The sequence below is a fragment of the Acomys minous genome (genome assembly GCF_964271855.1).
Source record: "Acomys minous genome assembly, chromosome: 16".
NCBI lineage: Eukaryota > Metazoa > Chordata > Mammalia > Rodentia > Muridae > Acomys > Acomys minous.
In genome coordinates, this window is record NC_140498.1 from 37,039,425 (window position 1) to 37,056,852 (window position 17,428).

The following is a 17,428-nucleotide window of genomic DNA, read 5'->3' on the forward strand; positions in this document are numbered from 1 at the left end:
TAAAGTTATTTAAAAGGCCGGGTGTGGTGGCGCACACCTTTAATCCCAGCACTCGGAGGCAGAGGCTGGTGGATCGCTGTGAGGTCGAGGCCAGCCTGGTCTACAAAGTGAGTCCAGGGCAGTAAAGCTACACAGAGAGACCCTGTCTCGAAAAACCAAAAAAAAAAAAAAAAAAGACTTAAAAGGTATCACGGCAGTTTTAAAAAACAATCTCAGGCAGAAGTGGTGCGTGCCTTTAATCCCAGCACTTGGAAGCAGAAGCAGGCAGATCTCTGAGTTCAAGGCCAGCCTGGCCATCTACGGAGCGAATTCCAGGCCAGCCAGGGCTACCACACACTTCGCACATGGTGAAGCAGTAAACAGAGCACTAGCTGCAGCTTCTGGTGCAGGTGTTTAGACACAACTGCAACTCTGCAATGACGCTAAGACTCCATAAAGTTACGACTATGAGACTCGGGAACAGGTAAAGTTTCCCAGACAAGAAGATGGCTGAGATACAGAGAGTAGTCCACCACTAAGTAAAGCGCTATTACAGGAGCCACTTGCTGTGTGAAGGAGCTGTGGCCAGAGGAAGGGAAGAAGGTGAAGACTCCTATGAAGACCTTCGCCCTTAATGGGGGGCACAAACAGGTAACTACAGCATAAGCACAGACTCTGCTAAGTACTAGATAATTCAAATGTCGGGATTCATTTAAGGGTTGTTCACAGAGGTAGTGCTATGCAAGTAAAGAAGATATCCACCACCACCACCCAAACTGACAGCAAACACGTGGCCTCTATTATGTTTCCTGGGCAGAAGAGAAAGAGAAGATTGCTGGGAGGCAATGAAGGCCAATGTAGCCAGAGGCTGCTCACGGATGAAGACCTTTAGTAAACAGCCGTCTCCAATAAATGTCCTCGAGGCAGTTTATACCCCTGCTGACACCGGGAACAGTGTGAGCAAAGCATGCAGGCCCATGATCCCCAACTCCACTGGAGGACACAAGAGAAGAAAGCAGGAGCAGAGGGCAAAGAAAGGCAGATTCAAAAGGGACAAAGAAGTGCAGGGCAGAAAGAGACTGAAGAGGAATGGGACGCAGAGCCAGAAGGCCGGGACACGCTTCCTCCCCAGGATGGCAGGGTGCGTACGAAGAGCACTGCACCTCACAGCTCCCACAGCACAGCCAAAAAACATGCATGTGTGGGTCTAAGACTCTGGGTCACTGACCTGGTGAGTATTCTGAGTTAGTTCTCTACTTAATGGACAGTCCAGAGCAGTCAGGGCCATCCTTGTCCAATCTGAAGGACATCCAGCCTACTGCAAATTCTCACACAGATTACATATTTGAGCCATGGCCTCTTTAAACAGGTCAGAGTCTATAAACACATGTGGTTTATTTTATTTGGGCCCTGCTGAAACCCGCATCTATTTATGCACAGTTAGTGAGTTAGAGCCACCAGAGAGCGATGAGGGGATGGGTGCAGACATCAACTTCTTGACAGATTCACTACACAATCCTACTTGCTTCTCTAAGCCAAAGACAGGAAGGGAGGAGGGGAAACCAATCATTTACCTTAACAGTTTCTTTCATCTCCTTAGTTCCGCAGCCTGCCTATACCTCAATAGCTCTAAAAATAACATTTATATTGCACCTCCTTAATAAGGACCACTATATTTTAGTCTTTATTACTTCATCCACTTAAGAGATTAAAGGAAATGACTCACTTAAGGTCATTTAGCAGAGGGGAATCTTTCAGGAACTAATAACTCAGTAGAAGTGTAACTAGCTAGTTTTGTTCACACCCATGAGACAGAATTATCATCCTTAAACAGGGTTTCTCTGTGTAGCCTTGGCTGTCCTTGACTCACTTTGTAGACGAGGCTGGCCTCAAACTCACAGCAATCCACCTGCCTCTATCTCCTGAGTGCTGGGATTAAAGGAGCGTGCCACCACGAACAGCCTGGCATCCTTAAACTTCTTTAAAATTACATGCTAGCTGGGCATGGTGGCACATGCCTTTAATTCCAGCACTTGGGAGGTGGAGGCAGACGGATTGCTGTGAGATCAAGACCAGCCTGGTCTGCAAAGTGAGTCTAGGACAGCCAAGGCTGTTACACAGAGAAACCCTGTCTTGAAAAAAAAAAAAAAAGAAAGAGAGAAAGAAAGAAAAAAAAAGTGCATGCCAAGGTAAGGGTGGGAGGAATTTCCAGAGATTTCTTCTCTTCTTCATCTATGTGAGTCCTAGGGAATGAAGTTTAGGTAGTCAGTCTTGGTGGCTGGTTTCCTTGCCTGTTGGCCTGTATCCTTAAAGTGTTAGCAGCATTTTGCTATCTTTTCACGGGAGGAACAGCCATCCGTCAATCTGCAGCTCTTGAGTGCTTCCTAAGGAATGCCTTCACATCATCACCTCATACTACCAACTCAGTGTGATGCATAATGCAGTTTGCTTTCTTTCCAGTGAAATCCACCAAACCAGACACACAGCATGGTGAACTCTGAATGTTTCTAAAATGGATCACTGCTGTTATATCTCATCATAATAAAGCTGATTGTTACAAAGAAGTCTAGAAAACAGGTCCATAAAGCTGGCCTAGCACTGTGCCAATATAAAGCCATGAAAGTCACATGGCAATTAAATTGTTCACTATCAGCAGATATAAAATCATTGTCTCAATCAAGAGTTCATTTACCAGCCGGGTGTGGTGGCGAACACCTTTAATCCCAGCACTTGGGAGGCAGAAGCAGGTGGATCACTGTGAGTTTGAGGCCAGCCTGGTCTACAAATCCAGTCTTGAAAAACAAAAAGTTCATTTACCACCTTGTCAAGGATGGTGCCACAAGCCCATAACCCCAACACTTGCAAGGTAGAAACAAGAAGATTGGGAGTTCAAGGCCACCTTCAGCTACAAAGTTCTAGGCCAGCCTGGGTTCCATGAGACCCTAGAAAATGATAGGGATCTGGAGAAAGGGAGAGTGCATTAAGAAGAGAGGAGGGAGATGGGTAAGAAGAGGGAGGAGTAAAGAGAGGAGTGAGGAGAGAGAGAGAAAAGAGAAGAGAGTGGAGGGGGGGCGGGGGAGAGTACTTATGAGGTCTCTAGGAAAGTCAGAGTCCCACGAAGGACCTGTGGCTCACCTGGGCCTCAGTTAGCCACACAGGAGGGATCTGAATCTTAAACCTTAACTATTCTGCTACCACCATCTTCCTCCTCCAACCATCATCCCCCAGGTCAGGTGGGACGAACTCAAGCAAAGTGCGTGCTGTAATGAACTACAGGTGTGGTCTCCACTATTGGTATTCCACAACAAATACAAAGTCATTCTCAAAGTAGTATTTTAAAATGTGCAACAATAGGGGCAATGGTGGCACACGCCTTTAATCCCAGCACTCAGGAGGCAGAGGCAGGTGGATCACTGTGAGTTCCAGGCCTGCCTGGTCTACAGAGCAAGTTCCAGAACAGCCAGGGCTATTCCATGGAGAAACCCTGTCTCAAAAAAACAAAAACAAAAAACAAAACAGAAAATATGCAACAAAGAGGTATCTTGATTATAAATGAAACAGATCATAAAGAAAAGCAGATATCAGTCGGGCGTGGTGGCGCATGCCTTTAATCCCAGCACTCGAGAGGCGGAGGCGGGTGGACTGCTGTGAGTTCCAGGCCTGCCTGGTCTACAAAGTGAGTCTAGGACAGCCAAGGCTACACAGAGAGACCCTGTCTCAGAAAAAAAAAGAAAAGAAAAGCAGATATCAACTATTTGGAAAAACTGTAGCTACAGAGTTTATAAATGTCTCAAGTAACAGGATCTAGGCACAGACACATAAATCAGATCTAGAATACAAGACTAATCACTATAATTTGTTTGTTCGTTTGTTTGTTTTTTAGGTTTTTTTGAGACAGGGTTTTTTCTGTGGAGCCCTAGCTGGCCTTAGAACTCATTTTGTAGACCAGGCTGGCCTCAAGCTTACAGAGATTCACCTGTCTCTGCTTCCCAAGTACTGGGATAAAAGGCATGTGCCACCATGACTGCCATTTTTTTTATTATTACTTTTTGGTTTGGTTTGGTTTTGGTTTTGGTTTTTCAAGATAGGGTTTCTCTGTGTAGCCTTGGCTGTCCTGGACTCACTTTGTAGGCCAAGATGGGCTTGAATTCAGAGATCCACCTGCCTCTGCCTCCCAAGTGCTGGGATTAAAGGCATGTGCCACCTCACCCAGCAAAAATGTATGTCTTGGTAATTTTTTTTTTTTTAACACTGCTGGGGATTGAACCTATGGCCTCACATATGCAAGGCAAACACTTCTCCAGCCCTTTATTATTACATTTCTAAGAATCCTACATTAGCCGAGCATGGTGGTGCACATCTTTAATCCCAGCACTTGGGGGGCAGAGGCAAGTGAATCTCTGAGAGTTCAAGACCAGGCTGGTCTACAAAGAGAGTCCAAGACAGCGAAGGTTACACAGAGAAACCCTGTCTCAAAAAAACAAACAAACAAAACAAAAATCAAAGAAAGAAACAAAAAACAAAGAATCCTACATTAAACCCCAACTTATGTTTTAGTTGACTGACATCTCTTCAGCTTAATAGCAAACACTATCACACAGAGTCTAAAGAGCACAAGTGCTCTTCATGTGCTCTCCCGCTGAGGTGCACCCCAGCACTCAAAACAAAACTTTTTTTAGTAATAAGCTTAGAAAACCAGTAAATGTGGGCCAGAATCTTTCCTTAGTCATATAATAAAAGACCAGCCTGGGGTTAGTTACACTGAATTTCTTCTCTTTTGAAAAAGAAGACATTTTGGTTGTTTTAAATGAATGTGTTTCAGTATGAAGCACTAGTCACAATGAAAGCAGACACATTGTTTATCTTTAAGAAGATGGACCTTATATGAAGACACTATCAAAACAGAGCAAGATGGCTCAGCCAAAAGCACTTGACTTTATAAGCCTGACAACATGAGTTCAACTCCCAGAACCCCGGTAAAGACAAGAGAGAAATGACTCTACAAAGTCGTCCTCTGACCTCCACATGCCCACTGTGGTGCTTGTGCTCATTCAGAATAATACATAAATAACAATTGTTTAAAGATAGCTTGTTAAAATAAACCACTATGGAAGTTTCCCAAACTATCATAGCCAACAATTTAATGCTGAAAAGGAAAAATGCCTCAGTACCTCAAGATCAAATGACAGAATCCTTTGAAAACACACACACACACACACACACACACACTCTCTCTCTCTCTACCAGAAGGTTTTTGCCACTAATTTTCAACAAGTCCAGTCAGAGGCCAGCAGACATGAGACTACTCTGTATCTGTTTGATGCTAGTATACTTCCATCTGAAGACATGGACCTCAACTCCCTGGATAACATCATCCACAGAAACCATGAGACTATCCAACAGACTTTCAGTATCACCATTTATTATTTATAGCATTAAATGGGGGAAGCGGCTCTGATGTCACCAACCCTACCCAGCGGAATCACTGACTCAATTAAGCACTTCACACTGGAGAAAATCTGACGAGGAAAACGCTTAGCTAAGTCAGGTAGTTGCCTCCATACGGTGGAGCAGATACTAGTTGTTACTGTATAAGCAGAGATACAAAGAAACTGTCAAGGTTTTCACAGGAAGAAGCCCTTTCTATGTCCATTCGCAGAGGCTGATTTCCTCCGAACTCTCCTAGGCCCAGCTAGATTTGCCTCACGTTTGCACTGGCAGGTAGGTAATACCAACCATATCTTATTTCTTCCACCAATGAGCAAAGTCTTCACTTTCCCAGCCACTCACTCACAGTCTCGTTCCCAAAAACCCTTCTAGCACCAAATCGAAGGTCAGAAACGGGTTAGGGGTGTCCGGGGAAACCTACCAATGGTTTTTAACAGTAAAGGGATCGCTACTTCTCCGTGAGCAAAGAATTCCCCTTACGCACAAACTATTATTATTACTATCATCATCATCATCATTATTATCATTATTATTATTACTAAAAGAGCGGTGGCAGTGATGAGGGCGACCTTTTCCCCCTCCCTTCTCATTTCCCAAATGATAAAGTTATGGTTTCCCTCTCCTGGGGGATGGAATTCAGAGTACCTAGGGCCTTGGTATACAAACATCCTTCACTGCAGGGTAGGAAACCCTTTGTCCAAGAAGCCTGACACCACAGGGGCCCGGAAAAGAGGCCCCTTATCCCGCACAGCCTCAGACTCGAGGGCACCCCCAACATGCCAGCCCTGTGGGGCCTATCCGGCAATCCACACAGCCATGGCTTGGGTAGAGGGTGCTGAGACCCACCCCCACTCCCCCGCGCCAGGTTACGGAGGCCGAAGAAGCCCCAACTGGTCTCGGACTCCCTCCCACCACCATCAGCCTCAGCTCGAGCGCGGCTGGGAAGCGCGTTGCGGCCCTGGCCAGAGGAATCCAGGGAAGTGAAAAGAAATCCCTTTCCAAAATGAGAGTGCGAAGGCAAGGCGAGAGTGAGCAGAGGCTCCGGGAGGAGCGAGGCAGGGGCGCCGGAGACTGGCCGGACCTCGGGGAGGGGGGGTTAAGATGGGGGGGGGGGAGGTGGAGCGGAGGCCGGGCCGGTCCAAGAGCGCGAGGCGTCAGCAACGAGCCATAGCAGGGGACCGGCCGGGCTCGGGCGGCGGGGAGCAAGGGCCGGCCTGGCGCGGACGCCGAGGTGGGCAGGCCCCCGGGCCACCGGCCGGCCGGAAGAACCGAGAGCCAGCGGGCCTCACTCACCATAAGCTCGATGGTCTTGTCTTCAATCACCGAGTCGGGCTCCATGGCGGCCCCGGCGGCCCCGCCTCGCTCTCCCCGCACAGCAGCGAACGGCCCGGGCGGAGGAGGCGGTGGCAGCGGCGGCGGTGGAGGCAGCTCTCGCACCCACTCTAGCTGCCAGCCCGCCCGGGCCGCCGGCAGCTCCGCCCTCCCCCACGGCGGACGCAGGACGCACAGCGGGAACTACAACTCCCGGTAGCCGCCGCGGCCCGCTCGGCCTTGTGGGAGCAAGAAGCCACCCGGCCCACTCCTGTCTGGGGCCCGCCGCTGGACAGTGCGCCTAGAGGAGCGCAGGGCTGGGCGTGCGGGACGTGCAGACCTGGAGAATCTAGGGCTTGCTCGGAGCAGAGCCTAGAGAGTGCCGCGACTACTTGTCCCAGAAATCCTCGCGCGCGAGGTCTCTTTCCGGCTAGTCGTTCCTGACTTCCTGGCAGCCCGGGGCTTCCCAGACCCGGACGGAAACTCCGAGGCAACTCCTCACTCCTCTGAGATCTTTGCGGGTACGACCGACTTCCGCACATGCGCAGTGGGTGTCTGCAGTGCCCACTTGTCGGCTAGGTGGCTGAGCCGCTCCTCCGTGTGTGTTGCGTTTGGTAGGGACGAACGGTTGAGACAGATGGGTCCCAAGTGCACTGGCAGGTGTGGGAGGGGGGCCCCGCGAGCCCCAGGACCCAGCCAAGGAAAGATGGACATCTCAAGAGGAAGAGTTTGGAGACTGAGTTGGAAACAGGAGGATGGAGATCTGCTACACTGACTGGGAGGAGCCGAGCCAAAGAAGCTGTTCATTCTGAGGACATTTTTTTTTAAGCATTCAGTTTTTTACTAAGTACTGCCCCTAAGCACTGGGAATCAACTTCGAACATGACAGGCGAGATTTCTGTTCTCGTGAAGCTTAATTCTAATGGAAAGACCGCAGACATTAACCGAGAGTTAGAGATACTATGAAGGAACACACCTGGAGACTTCCAGTGAATTCCGCCTCTGTGACCTCCGAGGCTGTCAGTACCCTCCAACCAAAATCCCCCAGGAACACGCTGATAGTTGAACAAGATGCGTTTATTTCTAGCTGAAGCGGAAGAGAACATACATCATGACGAATCATGGGCATCTCAGTAAGAGACCTTGTAGATAATGTAGAAAAGGATTTGAAGAGGCTGTGGAGCGGGTACTGTCAGGAAGTGGGGGAGTAATAAGGTCGAACGCCTCGGACTTAACTCTAGGAAGTTGTATCGGATTGCAGCTAATGCACTGTTCAGTGGCAGCCCCTCATCCTAGCCAGCTTCAAGCCTTTAGTCTTGTAGCTGTGCGTGTGGCTTGGCCAGTGCTCATGTGTTTATCTGTGTTCACAAATGATTATGGGGTGGACTTGCTTTTTCCTTGATCCATAAGATACTGCCCCAGAATGGCCTCGTCGGCTGTTGATGGCCTGTGCAGCTGTTTGTGTTTGACGGGACACCTGGCTGTGAGGGCCAGGCTCTGGCTATTAGCAAGTATCTCAAGGGCCTGGCTGGTTGTACATGGCTCCCTTCACAGTGTCAGAGCCTGCTTCTCAGGTCTTCTTCAATTCTCTGTCCCAAGACTTAGAACTCTTTCCGTTTCCAAAGATCAACGTGTTACAGTAATCTGTAGCCATCCAAATCACAGTAGAAATCCCCAGCAGTTAGAGTTTGAAATGTTATGTTCTTTAACTGGTGGCTTTTCACCAAAAGACTGAAAGAAGAGCAGCTGGGGAAAGCCCAGCATTAGAGTTACTGCCATCACCTTGCTGTCTGGGGTTCGCCAGACTCTCTTCCCAGTCAGTAATATACTGAGGAGGTTAGGTTAAATAACTTCTGTTTCAGTCACCTATTGCAACGTAACAAACTGTTCCAAAGCTTGGTGGAGTAAAATAACAATGGTTTATTATTTATGTATTTGTTTTTACAATTGTGTAAGTTAACCAAGTTCATCCAGACTAATGTGATGTAAGCTAAGCTAAGCTGAGGTTACACATGGGGCTGTAATCAGCTGGGAACACATTCAGAATGATAATGATTTCTTATCCTCTGGGGCCTCCCTTTTCCACTGGCTACTTATCAAGCCTCTGGAGGGTGGCTCGCAAAAGCTCTGATTGCCCCATTGGCCAAAGCAAGTCATATGTCAAAGCTCATAGTGAGTGTGGGAAGTTCTGTGAATACTGAACTACTAGTTCATTGGAGTTCCCCAGTGTAACAGCCAGCTAAGACCTGGAAGATCCCAGCCCCTGTCAAATAGGTATAGCGTGTAGGGTGTCACATGATGAATATGAACCTCCCATGTGGTTTTTTAGCCTACAGCACTATTTTCATTGTTTTAAAAATCATCACACACACACACACAAAATCATCACACACAGGTGGGCGTGGTGGCACATGCCTTTAATCCCAGCACTTGGGAGGCAGAGACAGGTAGTTCTCTGTGAGTTCAAGGCCAGCCTGGTCTACAAAGTGAGAACAGGTCAGGCAGGGCTGTTACACAGAGAAACCTGTGTCAGCCTGAAAAAAGAAAAAAAAAAATTCCAAGAGGTCTCATAATATGGCTGTGAGACAAATTACACTCATGTGTGAACAGGTTTTCTTACTATTAACAGAAAAAAAAATAATGTAAATTCTAGCAGCAGCAGCAAGTGACATTCATGTGCAGAAATGTTATGCAAATAAGCTTAACAAATTATGTATTTAAAAGATGTAATTGTAGTAAAATCTGTACTTCAGATATTAATGTGCTTATTTGACCAATTGTGTTTAATAATTGTATTCACACTTTAATCCAGAAGGTTCTCTTAAAGTCTATGATCATATACAAGGTAAGAAGTATGGCAACACTCAGGAGAGAAGTGTGATGAGGTGGTAATAAAAAAAAAAAAAAGACATAGCCAGGCGTGGTGGCGCACACCTTTAATCCCAGCACTCGGGAGGCAGAGGCAGGTGGATCGCTGTGAGTTCGAGGCCAGCCTGGTCTACAAAGTGAGTCCAGGATAGCCAAGGCTACACAGAGAAACCCTGTCTCAAAAAAAACAAAAAAAAAAAGACTTTGAAACAAGAAATATATAATAGTTTTGTCTCAGTGTACTTGATGTAAGAAAAAAAATAGGATGAAATTCTTTGCAGAAAAATACGGAGTTGGAGAAAAAAATGATTTAGCCAGGTGTGGTTGTACACACCTTTAATTGCAGCGCTTAGAAGGCAGAAGCAGATAGATCTCTGTAAGCCCCAGGCAAGCCTGGTCTATTTAACAAGTTCTAGGACTGCCAGGGTTACGTAGAGAGATTCTGTCACACACACACATATATGCATGCACACACACACACCATGCACACACACATATGCATGCACACACCATGCACACACACACACATGCACACACACTCATGCACACACGCACGCAAAAAGATTTAGATAGATGAGATGAGTAGGTACTGAAGTTTACTTGTAAAAACAGACCTGAGAAAAACTCAAAAGCCTTTGGTGAAAGGAACGGAGTGTAAGCGAGTGAGCCAGTGCCAAGCACACAGCATGGCGCAGCACAGCTCAGCAGTGCAAGCAAAAGGAATGGGGAGAGACAGAACAGCACAAGTCTCAGCACCACGCTGAAATGCAGCCTAACGAGACAAGGGCCCCGAATCTGCACAGTTCGCGGTGCCAGGGACGTTTGCTCTTCCCAGCAAGTAAGTAACCAAGTGTAGTGTCCAGGAGCCATCTTAAAAAGCCCTTTCCTTGCAAACTTGTACAACCACTTTGGAAATCTATCTGGCGTATCTCAGAAACCTGGGAATAGGGCTTCCTCAAGACCCAGCTATTCCACTCCTTGGAATATACCCAGAAGATGCTCCAGCACACAACAAGGACATATGCTCAACCATGTTCATATCGACCTTATTCATAATAGCCAGAACCTGGAAACAGCCTAGGTGTCCCTCAGTTGAAAAATGGATAAAGAAACTGTGGTACATTTACACTATGGAATACTACTCAGCTATTAAAAATGAGGAACGGATGGAACTAGAAATCATCATACTGAGTGAGTTAACCCAGAAGCAGAAAGACTCACATGGTATATACTCACAATTGGGCACTAGCCCAAAAGGGATGTCCCATGAAAGTCTTTACTTACCAGAAGATTGGGATAGATGTGAGGACATCCTACTGGGACTCTAGGTGAGAGAAGTATGGGAGAATGGGGAAATAGAAGGATCCAGAGGGTCCTAGAAACCTACAAGAAGAACATCATAACAGGTAGATCTGGGCCCAGGGCTTCCCCTCAAACTACTGCACCAACCAAGGACAACACATGCAGTAAACATTGAACCCCTACCCAGATCTAGCCAATGGACAGGACATTCTCCACAGTCAAGTAGAGAGCAAGGACTGACTCTGACATGAATTCTGGTGCCCCATATTTGACCACTTCCCTGTGGTGGGGAGGCCTGATGGCACTCAGAGAAAGGATAAGCAGACTACCAAGAGGAGACTTGAGAGCCTATGATCATAAAGTGGGGGAGGAGGTCCCCCTCGGTCATAGACCTAGGGGAGGGGAGTAGGGTGAAAGCGGGAGGGAGGGAGGAATGGGAGGATACAAGGGATGGGATAACAACTGAGATGTAATCCGAATAAATTAATAAAATTTAATTAATAAATAAATAATAAAAGGATTTGAATCATGTCAAAAAAATAATAATAAAAGACCATTCCTCAGCCAGGCATGGTCGAGCACATCTGTAGGCCCAACACTTGGGGAGGAGAAGTGCGTGGATTCCTGAACACTCAAGGCCAGCCTGGCTTACAAAGCAAATCCAAGACGGTTGAGGCTACACAGAAAGCCTGTCTTGAAAACAAACCAACAAAAATGCTACACCTGTTTGGTTAAATAATTAGACTTTTTTTTTTCTTTTACATCTTTGTTTTTTGGACAGGGCTTCTCTCTGTGTAGCCCTGGCTGTCCTGGATTGCCTCATCTTTTAATGTTTAATTTTTAATCCTCTGAATTTCTCTTTTTATTTATTATGTATACAAATGCTCTGCCTGCATATACACCTGCAGGCTAGAAAAGGGCATCAGATCACATTATAGATGGCTGTGAGCCACCATGTGGTTGCTGGGAATTGAACTCAGGACCTCTAGAAGAGCAGACAGTGCTCTTAACCACTGAGCCATCTCTCCAATCTCTCAACTTCTCTTTTTAAAATCTTTCACTGAACCTTTTTCTCCATTTCTTTTTTAAGATTAATTAGCTGGGCACAGTGGCCCATGCCTGTAATCCCAGCACTCAGGGAGGCAGAGGCTGGTGAATTGCTGTGAGTTTGAGGCCAGCCTGGTCTACAAAGTGAGTCCAGAACAGCCAAGGCTACACAGAGAAACCCTGTTGGAGGAGGGAGGGATGATTTATGTGCATAAGTGTTTCCCTGCATCTACGTATGGTATGTGGAGTGCCCCCAGAGGCCAAAAGAGAATGCCAGATCCTCTGGAACAGGAGCTACAGATGATTGTGAGAAGCTGAGAGTGCCAGAAACAAAGCCAGGTCTTCTGTAAGAGTAGCCAGGCAGCCTGTGCTCTTCACCGCTGAGCTAACCTTCCAGCCACTTTCTCTTACTCTTTCTCATCTGCTTTTTAAATCTCTAATTGGATTTTTTTCATTCCCCTTCTCTTTTTTTCTTTCCTTTTTTGTCTTTTTTTTTTTTCCCAGACAGGGTTTCTCTGTGTAGCCCTGGCTGTCCTAGACTCGCTTTGTAGACCAGGCTGGCCTTGAACTCACAGAGATCCACCTGCCTCTGCCTCCGGAGTTCTGGGATTAAAGGCGTGCCACACCATGCCCAGCTTCTTTCCTTTTTTATATAGTAGTATTTTTCTATATTTTATTCTAGTAACTAGATTGATTTTCTTTCTTTTTGTTGTGTTGTTTTTGTTTGAGATAGGGTTTCTCTGTGTAGCCTTGGCTGTCCTAGACTCGCTTTGTAGACCAGGCTGGCCTTGAACTCACAGAGATCCACCTGCCTCTGCCTCCGGAGTTCTGGGATTAAAGGCGTGCCACACCATGCCCAGCTTCTTTCCTTTTTTATATAGTAGTATTTTTCTATATTTTATTCTAGTAACTAGATTGATTTTCTTTCTTTTTGTTGTGTTGTTTTTGTTTGAGATAGGGTTTCTCTGTGTAGCCTTGGCTGTCCTGGACTTGCTTTGTAGACCAGGCTGGCCTCTAACTCACAGCTATCCACCTGCCTCTGCCTCCCAAGTGCTGGGATTAAAGGCGTGCACCACCATGCCTGGCTGTAAACTTGATTCTGATAACTAGCAGTGTGTGTGTGTGTGTGTGTGTGTGTGTGTGTGTGTGTGTGTGTGTCTGTAGCACACACCACATTCTTTTTGCCATTTTCTGACCTACAATCATTCATTGTCGTCAACTGACAACAATTGCTTGCATTTCTGTAGCTGATTGTGTTGGGTGTTATTGCTGTTAGAGTAGTTTGCTTTTCCTTCTCTGACTGTTCCTGGAGATTTAGCCCCCTCAAAAGAAGGCTTTTCAGTGAGGTCACCAGATACAATGGAGGGAGATTCCCAAAACAACAGAACACAGAATGAACACGGACACCAGAAAGAGACCACACAATGCCACCTCCCAGACATGGTAACTGAGCAGCTACCAACTCTGAGAATACGGAGATGACCAAAGTCCCAACAGAGATTTGCAAACCTACCTCTAAGTCATCAATGGCTTTTAAAAAATAATAATTATCAATTCAGACCTGGCAAGACCTACCTCTAAGTCATCAATGGCTTTTAAAAAATAATAATTATCAATTCAGACCTGGCAAGATGACTCAGTGTGTAAAAGCACTTGCAACCAAGATTGATGACCTGAGTTCAATCCTTGGGACCCACATAATAGAAGGAGAGAATCTACTCCTGAAAACTGTCCTCTGACCTCAACATCTGAGCTGTAACACGCGCGCGCGCGCACACACACACACACACACACACACACACAGTGACAGTTTTGTTAACACAAACTATAGTCACCTAGGGAAAGGGAACCGCAATAGAAGATCTGCCTCCATCAGATTGGCACGTAGGCAAGTCTATGGGGGGTATTTTCTTAATGAATAGTTGATGTGGGCAGGTGCAGCCCACTGTGGGCAGTGCCATCTCAGGTCCTGGATGGCACTGGTTCTGGATTGAATAAGAAAGTGGGCCGTGGGCTAAGAGGCTGGAGAGATGGCTCAGCAGTTAAGAGCACTGATTGTTCTTCCAGAGGTCCCGAGTTCAATTCTCAGCAACTACATGGTGCCTCACAACCATCTATAATGTGATCTAATGCCCTCTTCTGCCATGCAGGCAGAGCACTGTATACATCATACATACATACATACATACATACATACATACATACATACATACATATTTTTTAAAAAGAAGTGGGCTAAACACGCCACGAAGAGCAAGCCAGTAAGCAGTGTTTTTCCATGGCTTCTCCTTCAGTTCCTGCCTGCAGGTTCCTGCTTTGAGTTCCCACCTGGGCCTTCTTTGATGACGGACTGTAATCTGTAAGTGGAATAAACACTTTCTTCATCAAGTTGATTCAGGTCCAAATGCTTTATCACAAGAGAAACGCACACTGGAACACACACACAGATAAATAAATGTAATTTTGAAATTCACATACGTATGGAAGACAAAAGCAAGCATGGGTGGCTATGGTTGTGTCTGATTAATGTAGTCTCTAGGCCAAAAGTAGAAGAAATAAAGGAGAGATTATCTCACAGAGGAATGGAAGATGGCAGACACAGTGTGCTGGACTCTGCGGGAAGTAAACTTGAGAGTAAGAGCTCTCAGAAGAGCCGGGTGTTGTGGCACACGTCTGTGATCCCAGCGCTCTGGAGAAACCATGTCTAGGGGGCGGGGGCGGGGGAAAGGTACATACCAACAAGAATCTGTACTTACATAGCAAAGTAAAATACAAAGATCACAAAGCACAACAGGAAACACTTTTTTGGGTTTGTTTGTTTGTTTGTTTGTTTGTTTGTTTGTTTTTCAAGACAGGGTTTCTCTGTGTTACCCTGGCTGTCCCAGGACTCACTTTGTAGACCAGGCCAGCCTCAAACTCACAGAGATCCACCTGCCTCTGCCTCTGCCTCTCCTGGTTTCAAAATATTAATAATTCTAATCAGTGTTCATGGAACAGGAGGTCTGTCTTTCAATGTGTTTTTCAATTTTTTCCCCTCTAGGTTTGTTTGTTGTTGGTTTTTTTTCCGCTAACCGAAGTTTTATTACAGAGGTCTTTCACTTCCTTGGTTAAGTTTATTCCAAGTTTGTTTGTTTGTTTGTTTTTCCTCTCAGTTTTGAAAAGGGGTTTGTGTTTCTGATTCAAGCTCTTTCCCTAGTCAGTGGATGGCCTGAAACTCTGAAAGTGGATGAAGAAAAAAAAAAGGGGGTGGGAGGGAAACACTTAAAAATACAAACATAAGAAAGAATGTTCTCAATGTAGGCGCCGCCAGGCTCACACCTTTAATCCCAGCACTCGAAGGCAGAGGCAGGGGGAACCAGGCCAGCCTGGTCTACAAAGCAAGCCCAAGACAGCCAAGACTACACAGAGAAACCCTGTCTCAAAACAAACAAACAAACCCAAAATAAACCAAACTAAATGTAGGCACATATACAACACAAACCTAAGACAAATGTCCGTGGTGAACATTACCACAAAAGTTCTCAATAAAATACCTGCAAGTGTAGGGGGCTGGAGAGATGGCTCTGAGGATCCAGCTTTGACTCTCAGGACCTATGTGGGCTCTTGCCATTTGTGACTCCAGTTCGGGGGACATAATGTATTTTCTGGCATCCATCGGCACCAGGCATCCACATGGGCCACAGACATACATGCAGCCAAAAATAACCATCACACAATAGAAAATATATTTTCAAAATACTTTCCAGCTGAATTTCATGACACATTAAAAAGATCATTTACTATAACTGTGTTGGTTTCATTCCAGGGACATAAGGGTGGTTTAACACACATAAATTGATAAATGTAATCCAGCATTATGTCCCATGATATGACTCATGGGACACAAGTCATAGCATCTCAGCAGTTGCAGAAAAGGCCTTCAACAAAGCCCATCACCTGTTTGTGAGAAAATCTTTACAGAAAGCAGGAGCAGAAGGAACACTCCTCAACATAAGCAAGGCTATTGGCATAAAACCTAACCCAGCATCATGCCTAATGGAGGAAGGCTGGGAGTGGTCCCTCTAAAACCGGAAGTGAGCGATGAGCATCCATTCTCTCAACTCTTATTAATACAGGAGAGGAGGAAAATCTAATGCTCCCGGGTTCCTTCTTGGTTGAGAGCCTTTAACTGCTGAGCCAGCTCTCCAGGCCCGATTATCAAACATGATCTTATACTTAAATGACAGTAAAGACTCCAAGAGCCAGGAAAATGGCTCATCAGTAAAAGGCATCAGTCATTCTTTTTTATAAAAATAAAATCTAGCAGTGCATGGTGGTACATACAGACAGGCCTGACTTTGAGGCTAGCCTGGTCTATATAGTGAGTTCCATGCCAGCCAAAGCTATACAGTGAGACCCCATCTCAAACAAAACAAAACAAAACAAAAAAATTATTAAAAACTTTTTAGACCTGGTAAACACAGACATCAAAGTACCAGGAATCAAAGCAACATATAGCCAGGTGGTAGTGGTGCACCCTTAACCCCAGCAAACAGGAGGCAAGGGAGGCAGATCTATGTGAGTTCGAGGCCAGCCTGGTCTGCAGAGCCAGTTCCAAGATAACCAAGGCTACAAAAGAAACCCTGTCCTGAAAGAACAAAAACCACAAAGTAAAACAAACAAAACAAAACAAAAAGCCTAACATATCAAAATGACATACATCAATAATAAGCTTGTTGAGACATAAATAGTAGGAGGTGTCCCATTTACAATAGCAACAAATAAAATACATTTGACCCAAAACTGGCATTTCTCATTTCTCTCTCTCTCTCTCTGTCTCTCTCTCTCTCTCTCTGTCTGTCTCTCTCCTCTTCCTTTTCACTCCCCCTCCCCCCACCCTCAGAGCTGAGCTAAATCCCCAGCCCCCAGCTCTCATTTCAAAGGGAATAAGAAACAGGTTATTCTGGAACTAAACATGAGTGATCATGATCTGGGAACACAGATTCAGGTTACCTCAAACAGCTGCTGCTAGCTGACCACATGCTCCAGCCATGGCTGGTCCTCTACCTGTGACCCTGCTCAGCAGGCTGTGCAAAAGGACAGAGAGGAGAGAGAAGATAAAGAGGCAAAGAGGCAGTGTCTCTTCCTCCCAATGGATTTGTACTCTTTGGCCGTCATCTCTCCAGTGTCCTCTTTCCCAGGTCTGTTGTAGATCCCACCCACAAAAGAATATGCAGCATTTGTTTTTGGATACCTATCTCAGCAATCCCATCTATGTTGAGGGACTCTCTCCCTTTTCAGGGCTGAATAGTATTCCATTGTGTATCCAGACCGCCTTTTCTCTCTCCATCTATCTATTGATGGGCACGTATGTTGGCTCCTATTGTGGAAGAAATGTGATAAGCGTAAGAGTGTGGACACCGTTTTGACAAACTGATGTCAACTCTTTTGGGTCAATACCAAAGTGGGATTACTATATTCACGGCAGTCTTTT

General features: G+C 45.9%; 1 protein-coding gene across 6 annotated transcripts in view; it reads right to left on the reverse strand.

The window, feature by feature from the left end:
* FBXW11 (F-box and WD repeat domain containing 11) overlaps positions 1-9,660 on the reverse strand; it is a 105,310-nt gene extending 95,650 nt beyond the window's left edge. The window contains exon 1 of one of the 6 annotated variants that reach the window (XM_084763369.1): positions 6,721-9,660. In XM_084763369.1, coding sequence (XP_084619495.1) covers positions 6,721-6,765 — 45 coding nt within the window. In that variant the 5' untranslated portion in view covers positions 6,766-9,660. The remainder of the gene's footprint in view (positions 1-6,720) is intronic. The other 5 variants (XM_084763370.1, XM_084763371.1, XM_084763372.1 and 2 more) reach the window with 5 other exon arrangements.
* Positions 9,661-17,428: the final 7,768 nt, after the last annotated feature.